The sequence below is a fragment of the Diplotaxodon limnothrissa genome, linkage group LG14 (genome assembly GCF_057381915.1).
Source record: "Diplotaxodon limnothrissa isolate DT_005_m linkage group LG14, D_limnothrissa_male_GT1.1, whole genome shotgun sequence".
Lineage (NCBI taxonomy): Eukaryota > Metazoa > Chordata > Actinopteri > Cichliformes > Cichlidae > Diplotaxodon > Diplotaxodon limnothrissa.
Genome location: NC_140609.1, coordinates 32,818,936 through 32,835,304, shown reverse-complemented (window position 1 = coordinate 32,835,304; position 16,369 = coordinate 32,818,936). Strand labels below are relative to the sequence as shown.

The window sequence follows — 16,369 nt, the reverse complement described above, 5'->3', positions numbered from 1 at the left end:
ACTAAAGGAATTTGCTCATTTGTAGTCTAGAGGAATCATTTTTCTGTATGACTTTATCAGCCTCTCATATCTTCTTTACATTGTTTCAGTTCATTGAAGTTATGCTTGTATAAATGAATGCAACCAAACTATATTATGTGATTATTTCAGATGCAATTTGGCAAACCCGAGCTGTACTTTTATATAGATGCTCAAACTTGTTGACGATCAATTAATCAAGTACAGTTCATTAACAGCAAGTAGCTGCTACTTCCCTTCTTAATTCCTAAGAAGGCAGTAAGGATGTAAACCCCCCAAACAACAATACATTACTACAAGAATCAACCAGTTTCTCAACCCTGAAGGTGTTCGTCTTTAAATGCAAAAACAGACCCACAGACCAAAACTGCTAGAATAAAATTCTGAATTTATTTAACACTGAATGCAGGAACCTCACAGAAACAAGTATAAAATTGTAAAACATTGTGAAGTGACATGATTTCAATATTTACTTTCCCCATTTTATGAGGCCAACAAGTCTACAAAAAACCCTAAAAAAATGTGTTATATACACACACAGAACCTTAACATCTACATTCAGTCAATTGAAAAGCTGTAGCGTGTTTGTCATCACACAGTGGTATGTATCTAGATTAAATTAACACGCAGTGCCTGGGTATCAATCATAGCCAGTTCCTCATCATTCACCCATTCATCCTCCCCTAGTGAGTCAGCGGGTTTGTGAGATGGTGTCTGTACAGTTTTTAAAGTGCTTGGTGTCACAGACCTCCGAGGTGGGTTGAATGTCTTATTTACACATGGAGAAGCCACTGAGCCCAGATGGGAAAGAGGTGGCGGAGACGGGATACGAGACAGATAGTCCAGTGCTCTCCTTCTTTTCAGGCTTTTGGGATCTTTTTCTGCTGAAGATGTTGGTGTAGGAGACTTCCTGCTGACAGGTGTGACGGATCCAAGGTTTCTGCCTGGCTTCTGAGAAATCACCTGTATAAAAAGACACAATCAAGATGATGGGCTTAGAACTGATATATTACTAGATGACATTATGTTATAACAGATATACTGAAAAACACCAGATACCACAGCATGAAGTTAAACTCACACTTGACTTTATGTCTTGTCTTCTGTCTGTTAGAGAAGCTGGTGTTTGTCTTTGGAGAGCTGGAGAGGAGCTGTAGCTACGGCCATTTGATCTGACTAATTCTGAAAGCTTCTCTTCAGCAGTTACAAAGAAGTTCTCCTGACACTGAAAAGAAAAGTGATGAAAATGTTAACATTTTATTGCATTCAAATAAGTCTGAGATGAAGATAAACAAGGAAAAAAAATATGTTAGTACACTACTTTATTACATTTTCTACAAAACAATTTTTAGTACTGAGGAGATTAGCACTTTTGCTGTGAGAGAGCAGTTTCTGAAGAATATCAGCAGCTTTTAAGGTTTTGATTTTAGCATCTTACCTGGACCAGAGTTTTAAGCTGGCTGAAAGATTCCTGTAGATGAACCTCTTTAGGATTTGTAGAAAAACTTGTCAGATCTCCAGCATACACAACAGGCGTGGGATGCATTGACTGACCTCTGAGCTGGAGGTTGCTCAGAGCCAATATGACGCGTGGTTTTAACACGTCTTCTAGACCAGTCTGAGACAAGCTGCTGAAACAGCGAACTTTCACAAAATTCAGTTTCTCATCAGCCAAATAAAATGCAGGAGATGAACCTGTGTTCAAAAGAAGACGACTTTTCAGCTAACTTGATGCGAGCAGTTGTAAGAAAAGCAAGTGATAAAACAAAAAACAAAAAAACACCTACCCTTTCCATCTACAACATTGATGACATATCCTGCTAGATCAATTTCTCCACACAGTGGCTCAAAATCTGGATTTTGAAGATTCAAAAAATTTGTGCAAACTCTTGGTTGGAAGTATGTTGACAACCATTCATGTGATGCCTGAATGGAAACATTACAAAAGTTTCAATGACATGTTTAATTTATAAACGGTAAAAAAAAAAAATTCACATGTGCTAAAGGGAGTTTGTTTCCTACAGTACCTGTAGCTCTTGAAATTGTGTTTTCTTTGTCCCAGTGAGCTGAACAGGTTCGATACAGCTACGTTTCTTTCCATCTGAAGTGGTGAGGTTATAGACTTTGAATCGACAGCCTTCCTTTAGTAAAGACTGTAGATCTGAGGAAGGTCGCCAAAGATTCAGCTGGTAAACTGAAACCAAGATTAAAACAAAAAAAAGTTAGCACAACGTAGTTCGCAAGTTACAGTAATTATAAAAAAAAAAAAGAGTCAAACAAGAAGACAAATGAAGACACACCCCTGCCGGGTTGCTCCATGGAGTCGGCAATGCAGAGTCTCCACACGGGTGTAACCTCTCGTTTGGGGCAGTTCATTTCATTCTCCTCTGCTTCCAGAGCACGGTGATATCGATCCTGCAGTTCAGCCTGCTTCTTCTCCATCAGAGAGCGTCTGTAGGTATGAAGGGCCTCCAACTGGTGTGCACTCAAATGAGCCTAAGAGGGGAAAAATAATATACTAAAACCCTTCACAGCTGAAATTAGGCCAACAATCTGTAAAGCAAATGTTTTACTACCTCAAGGTAAGCCGGATCATCTCCCACTGCTTCATACAGCTCTTCTCCATCCTGCAGATTTGCAATTTCTTGATGACTGATTGTTTTTCTTCGCCGCTGTGGTTTGATACTCCCTAAAGATAAAAGCTTATAAAAAACTTATCGAATTTCAGACTGTAGCAGCTTGTTCAACTTGTTGTAAACCTGATCCTTACCCTTTTCTTCATTTTCAAATTCAGATTGAATCTTGGCAAATAAGATTTCCATTGCTTTTTGTTTGTGACTGTTGTATCGTCTCGCCTCCTTCTCTTCTGCACGTGAAGAACGGAATACAACACTGCCATCTGGCTTCCTCTCCATCCACTGAGAAATACATATTAGACAGAGTTAAAAAGGATAAAACCCAAATCTGACTAACAGTGATTATATATCAGTGCACACCTGCATGGGATAGCTTCTCAGTACAACAATGTCAACAGATCCTACTGGACCTCCATTGCTATACAAACAGGAGATTGGAAGGAGGAATGGCCGAGGATCCTTGTGAAATCCTAGCTTAGCATCCCATCGTGCAGGTCTGCAGCTATTGGCACAGATCTAAACACATGAAGCGGAAGTAAGACACCTTCTTTTCTGGTTGTGTTGTGTAGAGATAAAAGTTGTGGTCTCTGTCTTAGACTACCTTTAACATCAGAGATTCAGGCGCCTCCAGAGGGGAGCAAGCATCTTGTGATCCGACCAGCTGAGCCCCATGGATGATCAACTTGCCCCCGACAGTCAGTCGACCTTTGTGAACCATTGCAGTCAAAGGTTCATCCAGCTGAGCTTTAATGGCATACCAACCATCTGTCAGCCAAATGAGTGCAGCTGAAGTTTCAACCTTTGCATCTGCACTGTGAGGGGTTTTGGTGTCATTGTGACTCTGTGTTTTTGGGGAGTGACCCCTGGAGATGATATCGCAAACACAGAGAACCAGGGTTTTGGCTGCCGTGTCATCCTTTTCCATGATCTTTCTCAGAGCTGGCCTGCGGCTGTGGTCCACCTCTACATCATATCTGACATAAACAGAATATGTTTTAGAAAAAATCAATGAATACATTAAATTGAGTCAATAATTACCTAGCAGCTATTTTGCTAGGTAGATGCCAACATTTGTATCCCACATTTAACATTATCCCATTGTATTCAGCATAATTAGCTAAAAGTGTAATTCACTGCAAAGTCTATATTTTCAACATTTATTTTGCCTGTAAAATACCGTACAAAATGGCAGTTAGAAAAGCATAACAACACTTATTTGTCAACAAGATATGCAAATTAAAAGTGACCTACAACTGCATAAATATCTGAGCAAGCTTTAGTTGCACATACCTGTACTTAAGTTGGAGGAGAATCTGCTCGGGTGTGAGACACCGGCTGCCCACTATTTCTGGAAAAGATTTTTCCATAGAGGCCTGCTTCCACACAATCCATCTGTAGTGATTGTACACCCATGCTTCACTGATCAATTTAGGATCCACACCCGGGGTGTCACATAAAGCTCTGTGGGCATATAAGGACGAGATATTTAGTATATTAAGCTTATATTTTATTGCTAAACCTGATTACTCCAATTCATTTAACACAAAGTGTGATTCAGTAATACCTATAAAACTCTTCTTTCCCCGCAGTCCCATCATTGCTGGGGACCAGCCATCCTCCATCAGCAAGCTGAACTCCACCTTCATCTGTAAAGGCTTCCAGTTTGATGAACTGCAGCAGGCTGAAGCGGAAAGATTCTGCATTCTCACTAGTGATATCGGAAACATATTTTTGGACTCCATATCCATAAAGCTGAAAAATAAAAACAAGTACATTTGTGTCTCACAGTCTGTGTTTAAAACCAAAACAAACAAATCAAAGTATGCTTAAAAATGCTAAAAAACCCAGTGACAGTTACAGCCTTGCCTTTTTTGGGGTGTATCTTCCTGGGATCTTTCCATTCACTGCAGCTTTTAGTGGGATCCTAGGTACTCCTGATGTTTTTTTAAGATACAAGCTCCCTGGAAGAGGTCGAATGTTCTGGCGCTTCTTCTTCCTGAGCCTCATGTCTTGTATATCCTGTGCCAGCTCAGTGTTCTGAAGATTCTGATATACATCTGCAAACGGATTTTTTTTTAAACTGTCACAAAGAAACTTTTACACTGATGTACCTCAAACTGTTTACTGCACCTTGTCTTCTTGAACATGTGCCATCTACACCTGATGTCTCTCCAACAGCACTGACAGACCTGAAGTCAACAGGTAAGCTTTGATTATTCATATCGTCACTTCGAGCTGCAGCCACAGCAGTTCCATCCGCAGCGCCTTGTGTTTTTTTAGTGGGCGGCACAAAACACTTGCTGTTAGATGACATTACAAACGGTTTTTGGTGTTTGTCTTCCCCCTCATGCGCTTTACAGGAACTCTCTTCAACAATAGTTCTTTGTTTTTTGAATGGAGGAACAAAGGCTGAAGGTATTCTTATGCTATCCTTGAGCACCATAGTCTTATGGGTTTCTGTCTTTGCATTTCTGACAAATGGAGGAACAAATGCTGATGTCTTGTAATGTGCCGATTTGCTCCTGGGGTCTCCTGTCATTGAGTTCTGTATTTGTGTCTTTTGGAATCTAGTTTCCACATAGGTTTTTCCACTGTTGCAGAAAAGAAAAGAAAGGACATATCAGAAAAAGCTTATAACTTTGTTAACCTGTTTGAAAACATGGTGCTTCAACAGGAACATACCTGTGCGGCCGAGTAATGTTTGGATAAAGGGAGGTGCTGTATTTAAAAACTCCCCTGTCCTTCATTAAACCTTATTTAGGGATAAATACAAATAGTTATTTAATGAATAACACAAAATAAACAGTTCTCAGAAAACGTGCCATAGTGCTAACAATTTACCATTGGAACAACTTTTGACTGGGTAGAGAGTTGAAGCTTTTGGATCCACGAGACTCCTGTCAAACTCTTCCAGTAACCGTCTTTTTAGGGGAGGCTGACCTAAATAGTTAGAAGGCTATTATTCTCAAAGCAGAGCTGTGGCTTAAAGTTAATTATGATCAGGCATGTTTACTCATCTGAAAACAATGGTTTCATGTCATAAAGTATCATTTAACTTTTCTAAAAAAAAAAAGAAAAAAAAAGAAAATTCCAAATAGTAAGCAATACAGCTTAATCCTAAATTGCAAGAAATGTATTAATGCAATTTGCTTGAAAAACATCAATAAATTAATTAAATAAGTTTTGAAAATAGCAGCACAGTTTCAATAAAAATATTACACTTAAACTCTGAGTAGCAATGCAGGTACCTACCATTCATTTCTGTGTCTTCCACTGATCTTTTCCCTCTTCTCTTTTCACTCTCTTCACACCCATTGGCACTTGTGTTATGTTGTAGTGGCATATTTTCTAAAGTCATGAAGAGATTGTGTTCAGCCAGACCTTCATCTTCTAGCAAAGCTTTAGTACAGTCCAGAGCTTCCTGGGCAAGAAATTTTTGCTGGGTCTCTGTGCAACCAGTAAGGTTAAGTGACTGAAAGTTAAGAACTGAAGACTCATTTGGTTTTAAAACTTTAGACTCCTTGGTGCTGCTCTCCTCATTTATTTCATAGTCCAGCAGACACTGCATTTCCTCTTCAGGGCAATCATGCAGAGTGCCTGCCCCAGATGGTGTTATGGTGTCTTCCTGAAACTTAAATGCATCTTTAGCTGCCTTGTTATTGACAGACGTACAACCATGTCCTCTTAAATTTTCAACTTTTAGGTCAGACTCTTGCAAGGAGGGCACGGATTCAACTACAAGAGAGGCAGTTCCCTTGGTAGACATGTACTTGTCAGAGGCTGTTGTGAGGTTTGAACCCGAAGGTCCTTCCACATCTTCTACTTTTGACAGATTTGGCATAGGATCGTCTTGTGGGCTTGTTGAAAATAATAGGGAATCATGACATTCCCCATCATCAAATTCTTTGAAAAGACTGGTTGCTTTCAAAAGACTTTTTTTGGACACTTGGACTTTAACTCCCCCTGCAGTGCTGAAACCACAATGTGTTTCCTCTCGATTGTGAGCATCAATTTTCTTATCGTTCTTTCTTGTGTGTGCAACAGCTGGGGTGTCTCTGCTCTGACTAATATCACTGAAAAGAGCTTTCGCCTTCTGCATGGCCTCTGATGAAAGTGCAACAGGCTTACCACTGGCTGCAAGAAAACCACTACTCCTGAATGGTGGACCATGAGCCGAAATCTTGCCCCGTGGTGCTGTTATACTGATTTTATCCTCAACTCCTTCACATTCACTTAGAAGGGTTTTGGCTCTCTTCAGAGCTTTAGATGAAACAGCGACTCCTTTTCCACTTGCTGTCTGAAATCCAACACTTTGTTGGGGCCAAGTGTTTTTTTGTTTCATGTGTTCATTTGTGACTTCAGTACATCCATTTCCTGAGTCCTTAGAAATGTCACTGATAGACAATGTATTATGTTTTACTGAAATTCCATAGTTAATATCCATATTGCAATCTTTAGTAAAACCATCTTCCACTTGCATTGCCTTTTTTGAAACAGAGTCATCAGCTTCCTTCAAAAGATGTTTTGCTTTCAGAAGGTTTTGCTCTGAAACATTAACTTTTTCTCCTCCTACAGTTTTGGAGCTACATTGCATTTTCTGTGTGTTTTCACCGTAGTCATATTTCTTGTGACTATTCTTTGCATGTGGAATCTCTGCACTGATACTTATATCACCAAAGAGAGCTTTCGCCCTCTGAAGGGCCTCAGAGGAAAATGCTACAGGCTTTCCACTTGCAGCATGAAATCCACCATTCTGAGGAAGTGAGTCATGAACTGGAATCTTGGAACATGAAGGGTTTATACCAATTTTATCCTCCATTTCATTACATTCACCCAACAGAGATCTTGCTTTCCTTAGAGCTTCAGATGCAATGGTAACTCCTTTTCCACTCGCTGTTTGTAGCAACAAAGTGTCATTTTTTTGTTCCGCTTGTTTGTCTTTGTCCTCAGTGTATCTTTTCTCAGACTCTACAGAAAAGCCCAAAGTTGCCTTTTGCTGTAGTCTGGTTTCTGGAAGGTTTTTCTCATCACTCCCTGTTCCAACCACAGGTGCTATACTTTTGTGTTTTGCTGAAATGCCATTGCTAACATCCATATCACAGTCTTCTGCCATTTGCATTGCTTTTGTTAAAACAGAATCATCTAAGACCTTCAAAAGATGTTTTGCATTCAAAAGATCTTTCTGTGATACATGAACCTTTTTTCCGCCTGCAGTTTTGAAACCGCTCTGCATTTTTGCCATAGGTTCACAATTGTCATGGTTTCTGTCACTGTTCTTTGCATGTGGGCTCTCTGCACTGGAAATTATATCACTGAAGAGAGTTTTAGCCTTCTGAAGGGCCTCAGATGAAAGTGCCACAGGCTTTCCACTGGCTGCAAGAAATCTACCATTCTCTGGGACTGGAGTCTTTGAACATGATGGCTTTCCACTTCTATCACCCAATTCATCAAATTCACCCAACAGGGATTTTGCTTTCTTGAGGGCTTCAGATGAAATAGCAAGTCCTTTTCCGCTCGCTGTCTGAAACCCACCACTTTGTAGTGGGAAACTGGCTTCTTTTTTTTTTAGCTGTTTGTTTTTGTCTTCAGTGCATCCACTTCCAGACTTTACAAAAATTTTTATACTCTGTGTGTGTGGAACAACTGGACTCTCTGTACTGGAAATGATATCACTGAAAAGAGCCTTCTGAAGGGCTTCGGATGAAAGTGTCAAAGCCTTTCCACTGGCTGCATGAAATCCACCACTTGTGGGGAGTGGGCTGTAAACTGAAGTCTTCAAATGTGACTGATTAACATTGATTTTAGTGTTCTCTTCATCACATTGCTCCAACAGGGATGTTGCTCTCTTAAGGGCTTCAGATGAAATGGAAACTCCCTTTCCATTTACTGGACCAAATCCACCACTTTGTAGTGGCAAACTGTCTTTTTGTTTCACTTGTTTATTTGCAGACTCTACAGAAATGTTTGAAGTCATCCCTTGATCTGGTCTAATTCCTAAGTCACTGCCACTTCCACTTGTATGCATAATATTTTCACCATTGTTAACATCTATATCACAGTCTACTCTCTCTTGCATAGCGTTTGTTAAAACAGAATCTTCAAAGTCCTTTAAAATTTGCTTCTCTGAGACATGGACGTTTTCTCCCTCTGCGGTCAAACCACTCTGCATTTTGTCTGGATGTTCACAATTGTCATTTTTCTTGTCACCGTTCTTTGGGTAAGGACCACCTGGGCTGTCTGCACTGAAACTGATGTCACTGAAAAGTGCTTTGGCCTTCTGAAGGGCCTTGGAGGAAAATGCTATTTTCTTTCCACTGGCTGCAAGAAATCCTACATTGCTGGGTGGTGGGCCATATACTGGAATCTTGTAATGTGATGGTTTTGCATTGATTTTATGATACACTGTATCAGATTCACTCAACGGGCATTTTGCTTTCTTGTGAGCTGTGGATGAAATTGAAACTCCTTTCCCAGTGGCTGTGTCAAATCCACTTGTTTTAGGAATAGATTCTTTATTTTGAGCAGTGAACTGTGCTGCTCTTAAAACATTTTCTTTTTGGCTTATTTTTTTGCTTGTGTCTTCAAGTGAATAAGTGTCATTCAGAAGACATTTAGCCTTTTTCATTGCATCAGCTGACACGGATACTTTCCTCCCACTGGCTGTACAGAATCCATCACCACTGCTCAATTCACTGATGGCAGAGGAATCAATACTCTTTAATGCTGGGCATGGTAGAAGCTTTGAAGTGGAAAATGAGTTTTCATGGAAAGAAACTGGATTTTTAAATTCCAGCACAGTGTTACAACCAACACGTTCCATTTCTATATCATCAGGATGTGGCCTACTTAGTCCAGTGTTTACATTCTCAAACTCTGTGTCTACAATGGCATGTTCCTCAGAAATGGTAATGGCATCCATTTTGCAGTTTTCAAAACTTTTCGTAGTATCTTTATCTTGCATGTCTCTGGCCTGTTTCAATGCAGAGACAGGCTGTTTGGTGTTGGAAAAACAACTCCAAGTTTTCTCTTCAACGTGGCAGTCGTCTTTGAGAGTGAACTTGAAATCAGCTGTGGCCGTTTCAGAATCTACATTGCACATCTTTTTGGTTTTTGCATCAGTCTCAGCAGCCTGTTTGTGTGATATATTCAGATCTGACACATTAATTTCTAAATCAGCAAATAAAGCTCTAGCTTTGCTTAGACATGTTTTTGAAACTCTTAAAGCATTCCCTCCTGCAGTCTTAAAGGTAACACCAAGCATTAAAGGATTCGGTTTCTCCATCTTGCTTGCGTCACCGTGCTCAGCTCTGTTAAGACTTTTTTGCTTCTTTGATATAAGCCAATTATTTCTTCCAGGAATGTCTTCTGAAGAGGAAAGCACCTCTCCAGCAGAGATATTTTCTCTTTTTACAGAACTCGACACTGATACACCGGTGGATTTATCAGTGATGTTTGATGTCCCACCATTTGCTTTTTCATCTACCACACAGGTCATTTTGTCAGGCATGGCAGTTATTGCCAAGTGCTTTTCAGCATCTGAACTAAAGCTGTCATCAAAATCTATGCCTGCAAGAAAATCAGGATCAATGTCTTTGTCAGTCTTCTCTAGAAAGCAGGCATTTTCTTGAAAAGGCTGTTTTACTTCTGCACCTCTGAACTGTGTAAATTCAAACTGGCTATCTGCTTCTTCCAAGAGAGTGCACAGTTCTGTCACATCAGCTTTTTGTGAAGCTGTTAAGTGGCAGCTGCCACCCTCAAATATTTCACTTACAGAAGGTTGCTGATTTGATACAGAAACTGTGCTTGTCATGGATCCATTGCTCTGGCTATTTTTAAGTTTCGTGGCACTGTTGCATTTGGTGGGCTGATCGCCATCTCTTTCTTCAAAGAGATGCCTTGCCTTCTCCAGGTTGGCCAAGGAAATTTGTATACCTTTATTTGAAGCCGTTTTGAATCCTGATGCATGAGCGGGTGGAAGAGAAATGTTTGTCTTCTCTAGCAGTCTGCCACGAACCTCACCATTTTGTGGAATGCAGTTAAGGCCATCATCAGTTCCTTTTAGACTGCTTGGCAGTTGTGATACTGTGCTCTCCTTGTCCAACTGACCTTCTCTTTCGCCATCTATAGTCTGTCTTTCCAGGAGCTGGGATTTTTCATTTCCTCTCTGCGTAGATGGAAAAGGAGTAGTCCTGTGAATATCAGTTTTTGATCCAGTGTTCTCTGAGAAAGGAACAATACAAGAAGAAGCAGTGTGAGTGATATCTGCAACAGCAGACTGGAAACCACTGTCACTTATGGTGCCTTCATTGGTGGAATAATTTTGATTAGTGGTAGACGTATGTCCTGTGTTACTGATGCTGTTATAGTCATGGTGAAGGCTTGCTTGAATTGTTTGATGCTTAGCTTTTTTCATGGCCAACAGACAGGCTGAAGGTGAGAAGTGGTCTTGATCTTCTGCAACTCCTTTAGTCGGTCTACCAGAGTCTGAAATTTGGCTGAAGTCTTGTGCAAAATCTTTGTGAAGCTGTGACATGTCAAGATCCTGGACTTTTTCTTGCACAGATGAAGGCAAATTTTCCAAAGTACATTTTTCTTCTGCATTCTTCTCATTACTGCAGCAGCTTGCTTCATCTGGGGCATCTTGTGACTGCTTACTACTCAGTTCTGGTCCTAAAAGAAAGCATGGTGATAAAAAACAAAAGTTTTCAGTCATTATAGAAAACAAAAAACAAAAACACTTCTATTTTAACAGAAAAATATACATATATTTTTAATAATTAAATATGTTACCAGTATCTGGAATTACTGATGATGTGTTCATCTTCTGAAAGTTAGTTTCATTTTCTTTAACTTTTGGCTTCAAAGTCTCAACAGTGTAAATAAATTTTCTTTTTTTCCTAATTAATCCAGTGTCTGTGATTTTTATAGGTGGCCTGACAAGCTGTCTAGAATCAAAGTCAGGCTGCAGTTCTGTTAAAATATTATTTTCTGCAGTACAAGGGGGAATTTCAGATAAATTCAATGGAGACCATTGGCTGATTCCAGTGCTTCCATTTTTTGCCGGTGGGGATGATGGAACGGTGCTATGTTCTTCATCAGCTTTGTGCTCTTCATTACACTGGTTTGTTTTTGAGATATCTGTAGAGCTGCAGTCATGTTCACTTAATTTGAATTGCTTCCGTCTGATTCTGTCAGGTTTCACTTTTCTCAGTGCTGAACTACTGTTGGCGAGGAAAGTGGATGAAGCATTTTGAAATTCATCAGGAGCACTGGCCATTTTGCCATCTCCATTAGCACCCCGTAGTATCTGTTGCCAAATACCCTCATTCTGCATTAATAAAGTCTGGGAGGAAACAACTTCAGGCAAAACAGCATCTGTTGATGACAGAGCAACAATCAGCATGTCAGCCAAAATTGTTGGGAGCCATAGTTAGTTCACAAATATTCACCATTTCAGTTAATGTGATACTAAAAAAAGAGAAGTCAGTACCGTGGTTATCAGTAGTTATATTATCATTTTTAGGTGGTGCTACCACAATTCTGGAAGGATTTGAAAGAGAAGGGAAAAGCTTCCGTACAAACTGGAAAAGGTAAGAGGACAAAACACTTTGTCAGCAGAAATCTGAAATGTTGCACCTCTTTGCTTGTAATATGTCAAAAAGAGTAATACAATAAGAACAATTTCTGATTCTGATTTCTAGTAACACATAAAATCATAAATTCAACCATTCTTAACATGTTACAATTTCAGAATATCCATTTAAAGAATGTGAATACAGCAGGACCAGAAATTCAACATTGAGTGATATTCATCAAAATAATAGATAAAGATAGGTTTGCTGTATATTTGTGCTGGACTGAGTACTCACAACAACACTTTTGTCTGCAGAAACACTCACTGGACAGGGACTCTCATCAACTTTAGCTGCAAGATTAAAAGGAGACAAAAAATTAATGAACATATAACCTTTTCAGTTGTTTAAAATGAGCGAGTCTGCTATTGGCTTACACAAAATCAGGGTAGATGGAACAGGGGGTGGTGTATTCAAAGAACTGGTCCATGAAATATCAGGGTTAATCTGTGCACCAAGACTTTCAGAAATATGCTTGGCATAGCTCATCTGTATCATTAAAAACAAAAATCAAAACAAAAACAAAGATAGGTACATTTAATTTTATTCACTCTTCTACATTCAAATACTATCAGAAAAATATTAATCATTGGATATGCTATACGTACTGGAGATTTATGCGGGGTATCAAGTGGATCTGTAAATATGGTAGAAGTAAGCAAATTAAGCAGTGATGATTAAGTCTTGGCTTCTGTATGCAATTCATGTAAATGAGACTAAGATTATATTTAACCTCACCAAAATTGTCCTGATTCTGAGGTTGGATTTCCTCATATTCTGTATCAGGAACCCTAAAAAAGTCAAAACATACATTAAAAACAGCCAATAGCTGGAAAAACATAAAAAGCCAAGCTGTTGTTGTAAAATTATCATGAAAATAGCTCCCTCCCAACCCCCCCACAAAATAAGGCAGTTTTTCAGTATGCTTTATTAAAATCAGTTATTGTTGTTCCTGTTGTGATTTAATTACACAACTACTTAAATTATTTAATCACTTAAAAAACAAAACAAACCCCCCCCCCATACCATTCACAAAAATGGCAGTATATATAGCAACTCTGAATTTAAACACTGATAATTCATTGTTGCACTCACCCCTTTTTTGAGATCCGAAACACATATGGACTTTGTGTTTCCATCCATGGCAATGTATCATTTTCTAAGAAGTATCACAGAGAAACAATATTTTTAGATTTAATCTAAGAATAAGTAGGTTACAGCAGCTTCTTGATTGCAATTAAATCAAAACAGAAACCTATATTTTTATTTAGCAAGTGTTTAAATAACATGTTGGAGATTTACAGTATAAATAAGTAACAATCTGAATGAATTACCTTGTGTAGTAGAGAACGACTGCTCATCCACAATTTCAGGTAACACAATTCGACTGTGTCTGAAAACTTTAGGAGTAGAAAACAGCTGACTGTCTACTGCAGTTTTGTCTAAAGGGGTTTTAAAATGTCCCTCCTGATTGGCACAGAGCTCATCTTGATCAGAGCCGCTACCCTCATTCGCTGACGTTTGAGCAGTCAGTATGTCAAACCAGTTGTGATCCAGTGGTCCCAGTTCTAAAATGTTCATAATGGGTAAGAACTCATCATTAAGTCGACAAGCCACAAACCGATTTAGAGGGGAAAGGTAAATCTGTACAATGCATTTCTACTTATAATATTCAGAATACAACTGTTTTTGCGGGCGTCTGATTAAAAAGTACCGATGACCAAAATCACAGCTTTTTGATGTTGCATAGGTTTTCCTACCTTTCCAGATTTCATCTTTGAATGTCTCGTACATGTTTTTTAAGGGCAAATCCATTCCACTGACTGCACTGTACTACAGCTTGATACCTGAGAATGTGAATGTAACATAACTTGAATGAAAAAGCAGAAAGGTTTCCCGAGTTTCAGAACAAAGTTGTGGTGTACATTTACTAGGGCAGTCACACTACAACGTAGCCGGTATTCAACTACATTACCTAAAAACTACCGTGACAGCGAAACTGTTTGGGCAACAATGAGTAACGTTAGCTTACGTTTGTTTTAGATAAGCAAAAAAACTTTACGGAGAAACATTTTATTTTACACTGACAGCCTATCGTTGTCAAATTTGGGGGAGCCCACAAAAAGTGAATTTAACGTTTTTCAGACTTACCATGACGACGTTCAAGAGTGTGCACTTTCATGTCGCGATATATCTCGTAATATAATGATGTAAAGACACAATAAAACTAAAAATACGATGCAAAGGGGATAGCCAAGAAAAACTCGGCCTGCTAGCTAGCACGTTCACGCGACAAAAACAAACCTCGCGCGTCGCGCACCGGAACTCAAGGGCACTTCAAAATAAAAGACCGCTTGAATTTTTAACCCTTGATATTCCTAATAACACGAATGCTACTGATACTACTACTACTACTAACAACAACAATAATAATAATCTAATTGAATTATTTAGTAAGCAGTCGTTAAACTTTTGACTTTATATGATACTAAGCTGGAAGACTCACTTCTTCACTTTTATTTATCTGCGCAGTTTAAGCAGATAAATAAAAATAAGCAAATAAATAAATTCCAATAACAAATTCCAACCACAAATAAGAAATCTAAGCTTAATTTTATTGTTGTATTAGTGAACAGAATACCAAAGTACAGTACATTGCAAAGGCAGTTTTTACAGCATTTACAAGGCCAAAGGCTACACCACTGTTGTGGAAGATTTATATATATATATATGTATATGTAGCTACTCACTCTGCATGCACCTAAACTGTAACTTCATAAAAATACAATCTGATGAGTCTCAGCAAAGCCCCCCTTTTCACTATGTACATTTTCTTTCATTTAAAATAGTTTCTCTCTTTGTTCATAAACTTTACTATTACATTTTTATTGTACACAGAATTTGCACGCTTGGCAGGTTTAACAGATAAAATAAAATATTTTTTCTATAAATCTAGTCTGATAAAAGCACATTTTCTTTTGTTAACAATATAAATAATTTACCTATTTGCTAAAAGCTGCACAGTTAAAAGGTACAGTAAGATGTTTTGAGTAACAGATAACCCACACAAGAGTTTGTAGGATTGAGAGACATTACAGTAGATCTGCAGCATGTCAGAATTTTTTTAACATGAACCACTTGCAGTATACAAATCAGTCTTAATAATTCCATCTGTGATGGTCGTCAGACTTGAATTCACACACTCAAGCACACTCATAACACACCTACACCAACACACAAACCAAGTAATGAAGCCTCCCTTTTTCTGTGCTAACAGTGTTCATGTTTTCCAATGCTATGATATTCAAATACATAATTTCAGGAGACAGTAAATTTCTTCCACTTTAGTGAAGGATTGCACATTTTCCCTTGACAATTAAAACAACATAACTGAAAGAGAATAACTCAGCTTTGGTATTTCATTTCATTTTTCTTTAAATGTGAAAATTATGTACTTCAGTACACACAGGCTGCTTTGTGACATTTCTATTATTAGTGCAATAAAAGCTGTACTGTGTTTGCAACAGCAAAGTCACTCATCAGTCTAAAAACAACAGTACTGCTGCACATCTGAAGATTGGACTTCATGACATTCTGATGTACTTTAAGCAAGAAGAGGAAACAGCGGTTTGGTTATTCCCAAGAGAAAGTTCACCCTTGAGATGATAGAAGCTACCACAGACAACAGGTGACACTAGGCATGACATTGGGTGTTTTGTAGTTCTGGCTGTCAGAGTCATCAGAGAGTTGAGCCTGAAACCCTGGAGTCTGGGAGAAAAGCTGTGATGGTGCGGTAGCCCTGGGCTCTTCGGATCATGTCCCGAGTTTCTCCATTAAGTTCCATCAACTTGACAGAAATTTCTGTCAAGTCTTGTTTTGAACCCACCAGAGCAAAAGTTCCTGTCTGACCCAGAGTTTGATGTCTAAAGTAGATGTTCAGCAATGTTTGGACCTCATCCTCAGAGTGGCTACCAAAGATATCATTAGGCCACATTGTTCTGGAAGGAAATCATAAGTATTTGTTTTAATAAGTAACACATTTATCAAAAAACACTTTTAATAAACACTGAAACAAGAATTTTA

At 38.8% G+C, this 16,369-nt stretch overlaps 2 protein-coding genes across 7 annotated transcripts in view; both read right to left on the bottom strand.

The window, feature by feature from the left end:
* Nucleotides 1-627: 627 nt before the first annotated feature.
* Nucleotides 628-14,483, bottom strand: brca2 (BRCA2 DNA repair associated). The gene is made up of 27 exons (XM_085370399.1): nt 14,438-14,483; nt 14,047-14,133; nt 13,621-13,854; nt 13,382-13,445; nt 13,025-13,077; nt 12,895-12,923; nt 12,664-12,775; nt 12,524-12,579; nt 12,145-12,235; nt 11,445-12,029; nt 5,907-11,324; nt 5,496-5,594; nt 5,337-5,406; nt 4,785-5,245; nt 4,521-4,711; nt 4,219-4,406; nt 3,945-4,115; nt 3,256-3,628; nt 3,015-3,170; nt 2,789-2,936; nt 2,595-2,707; nt 2,319-2,514; nt 2,046-2,212; nt 1,806-1,944; nt 1,457-1,713; nt 1,100-1,243; nt 628-981 (listed from the first exon to the last, which is right to left on the bottom strand). Exons 2-27 carry the CDS (start codon nt 14,099-14,101, stop codon nt 628-630), a joined length of 9,924 nt encoding a protein of 3,307 aa, XP_085226525.1. The 5' UTR covers nt 14,102-14,133; nt 14,438-14,483.
* A 426-nt stretch (nt 14,484-14,909) lies between these two features.
* Nucleotides 14,910-16,369, bottom strand: part of frya (furry homolog a (Drosophila)) — a 49,081-nt gene continuing 47,621 nt past the window's right edge. For all 6 annotated transcript variants that reach the window (XM_085370831.1, XM_085370828.1, XM_085370830.1 and 3 more), the window contains one exon: nt 14,910-16,284. In XM_085370831.1, the coding sequence (XP_085226957.1) occupies nt 16,026-16,284 (259 nt within the window). In that variant the 3' untranslated portion in view covers nt 14,910-16,025. The remainder of the gene's footprint in view (nt 16,285-16,369) is intronic.

Excerpts from the sequence above, each read along its gene's own strand:
- brca2 (XM_085370399.1), bottom strand. The coding sequence starts at position 14,101 with ATGGATTTGCCCTTAAAAAACATGTACGAGACATTCAAAGATGAAATC. Across the intron at positions 13,855-14,046 it reads CAAAGATGAAATCTGGAAAG|AACTGGGACCACTGGATCAC; the intron begins GTAGGAAAACCT and ends TGAACATTTTAG. Across the intron at positions 12,580-12,663 it reads TCCATCTACCCTGATTTTGT|CTAAAGTTGATGAGAGTCCC; the intron begins GTAAGCCAATAG and ends TTAATCTTGCAG.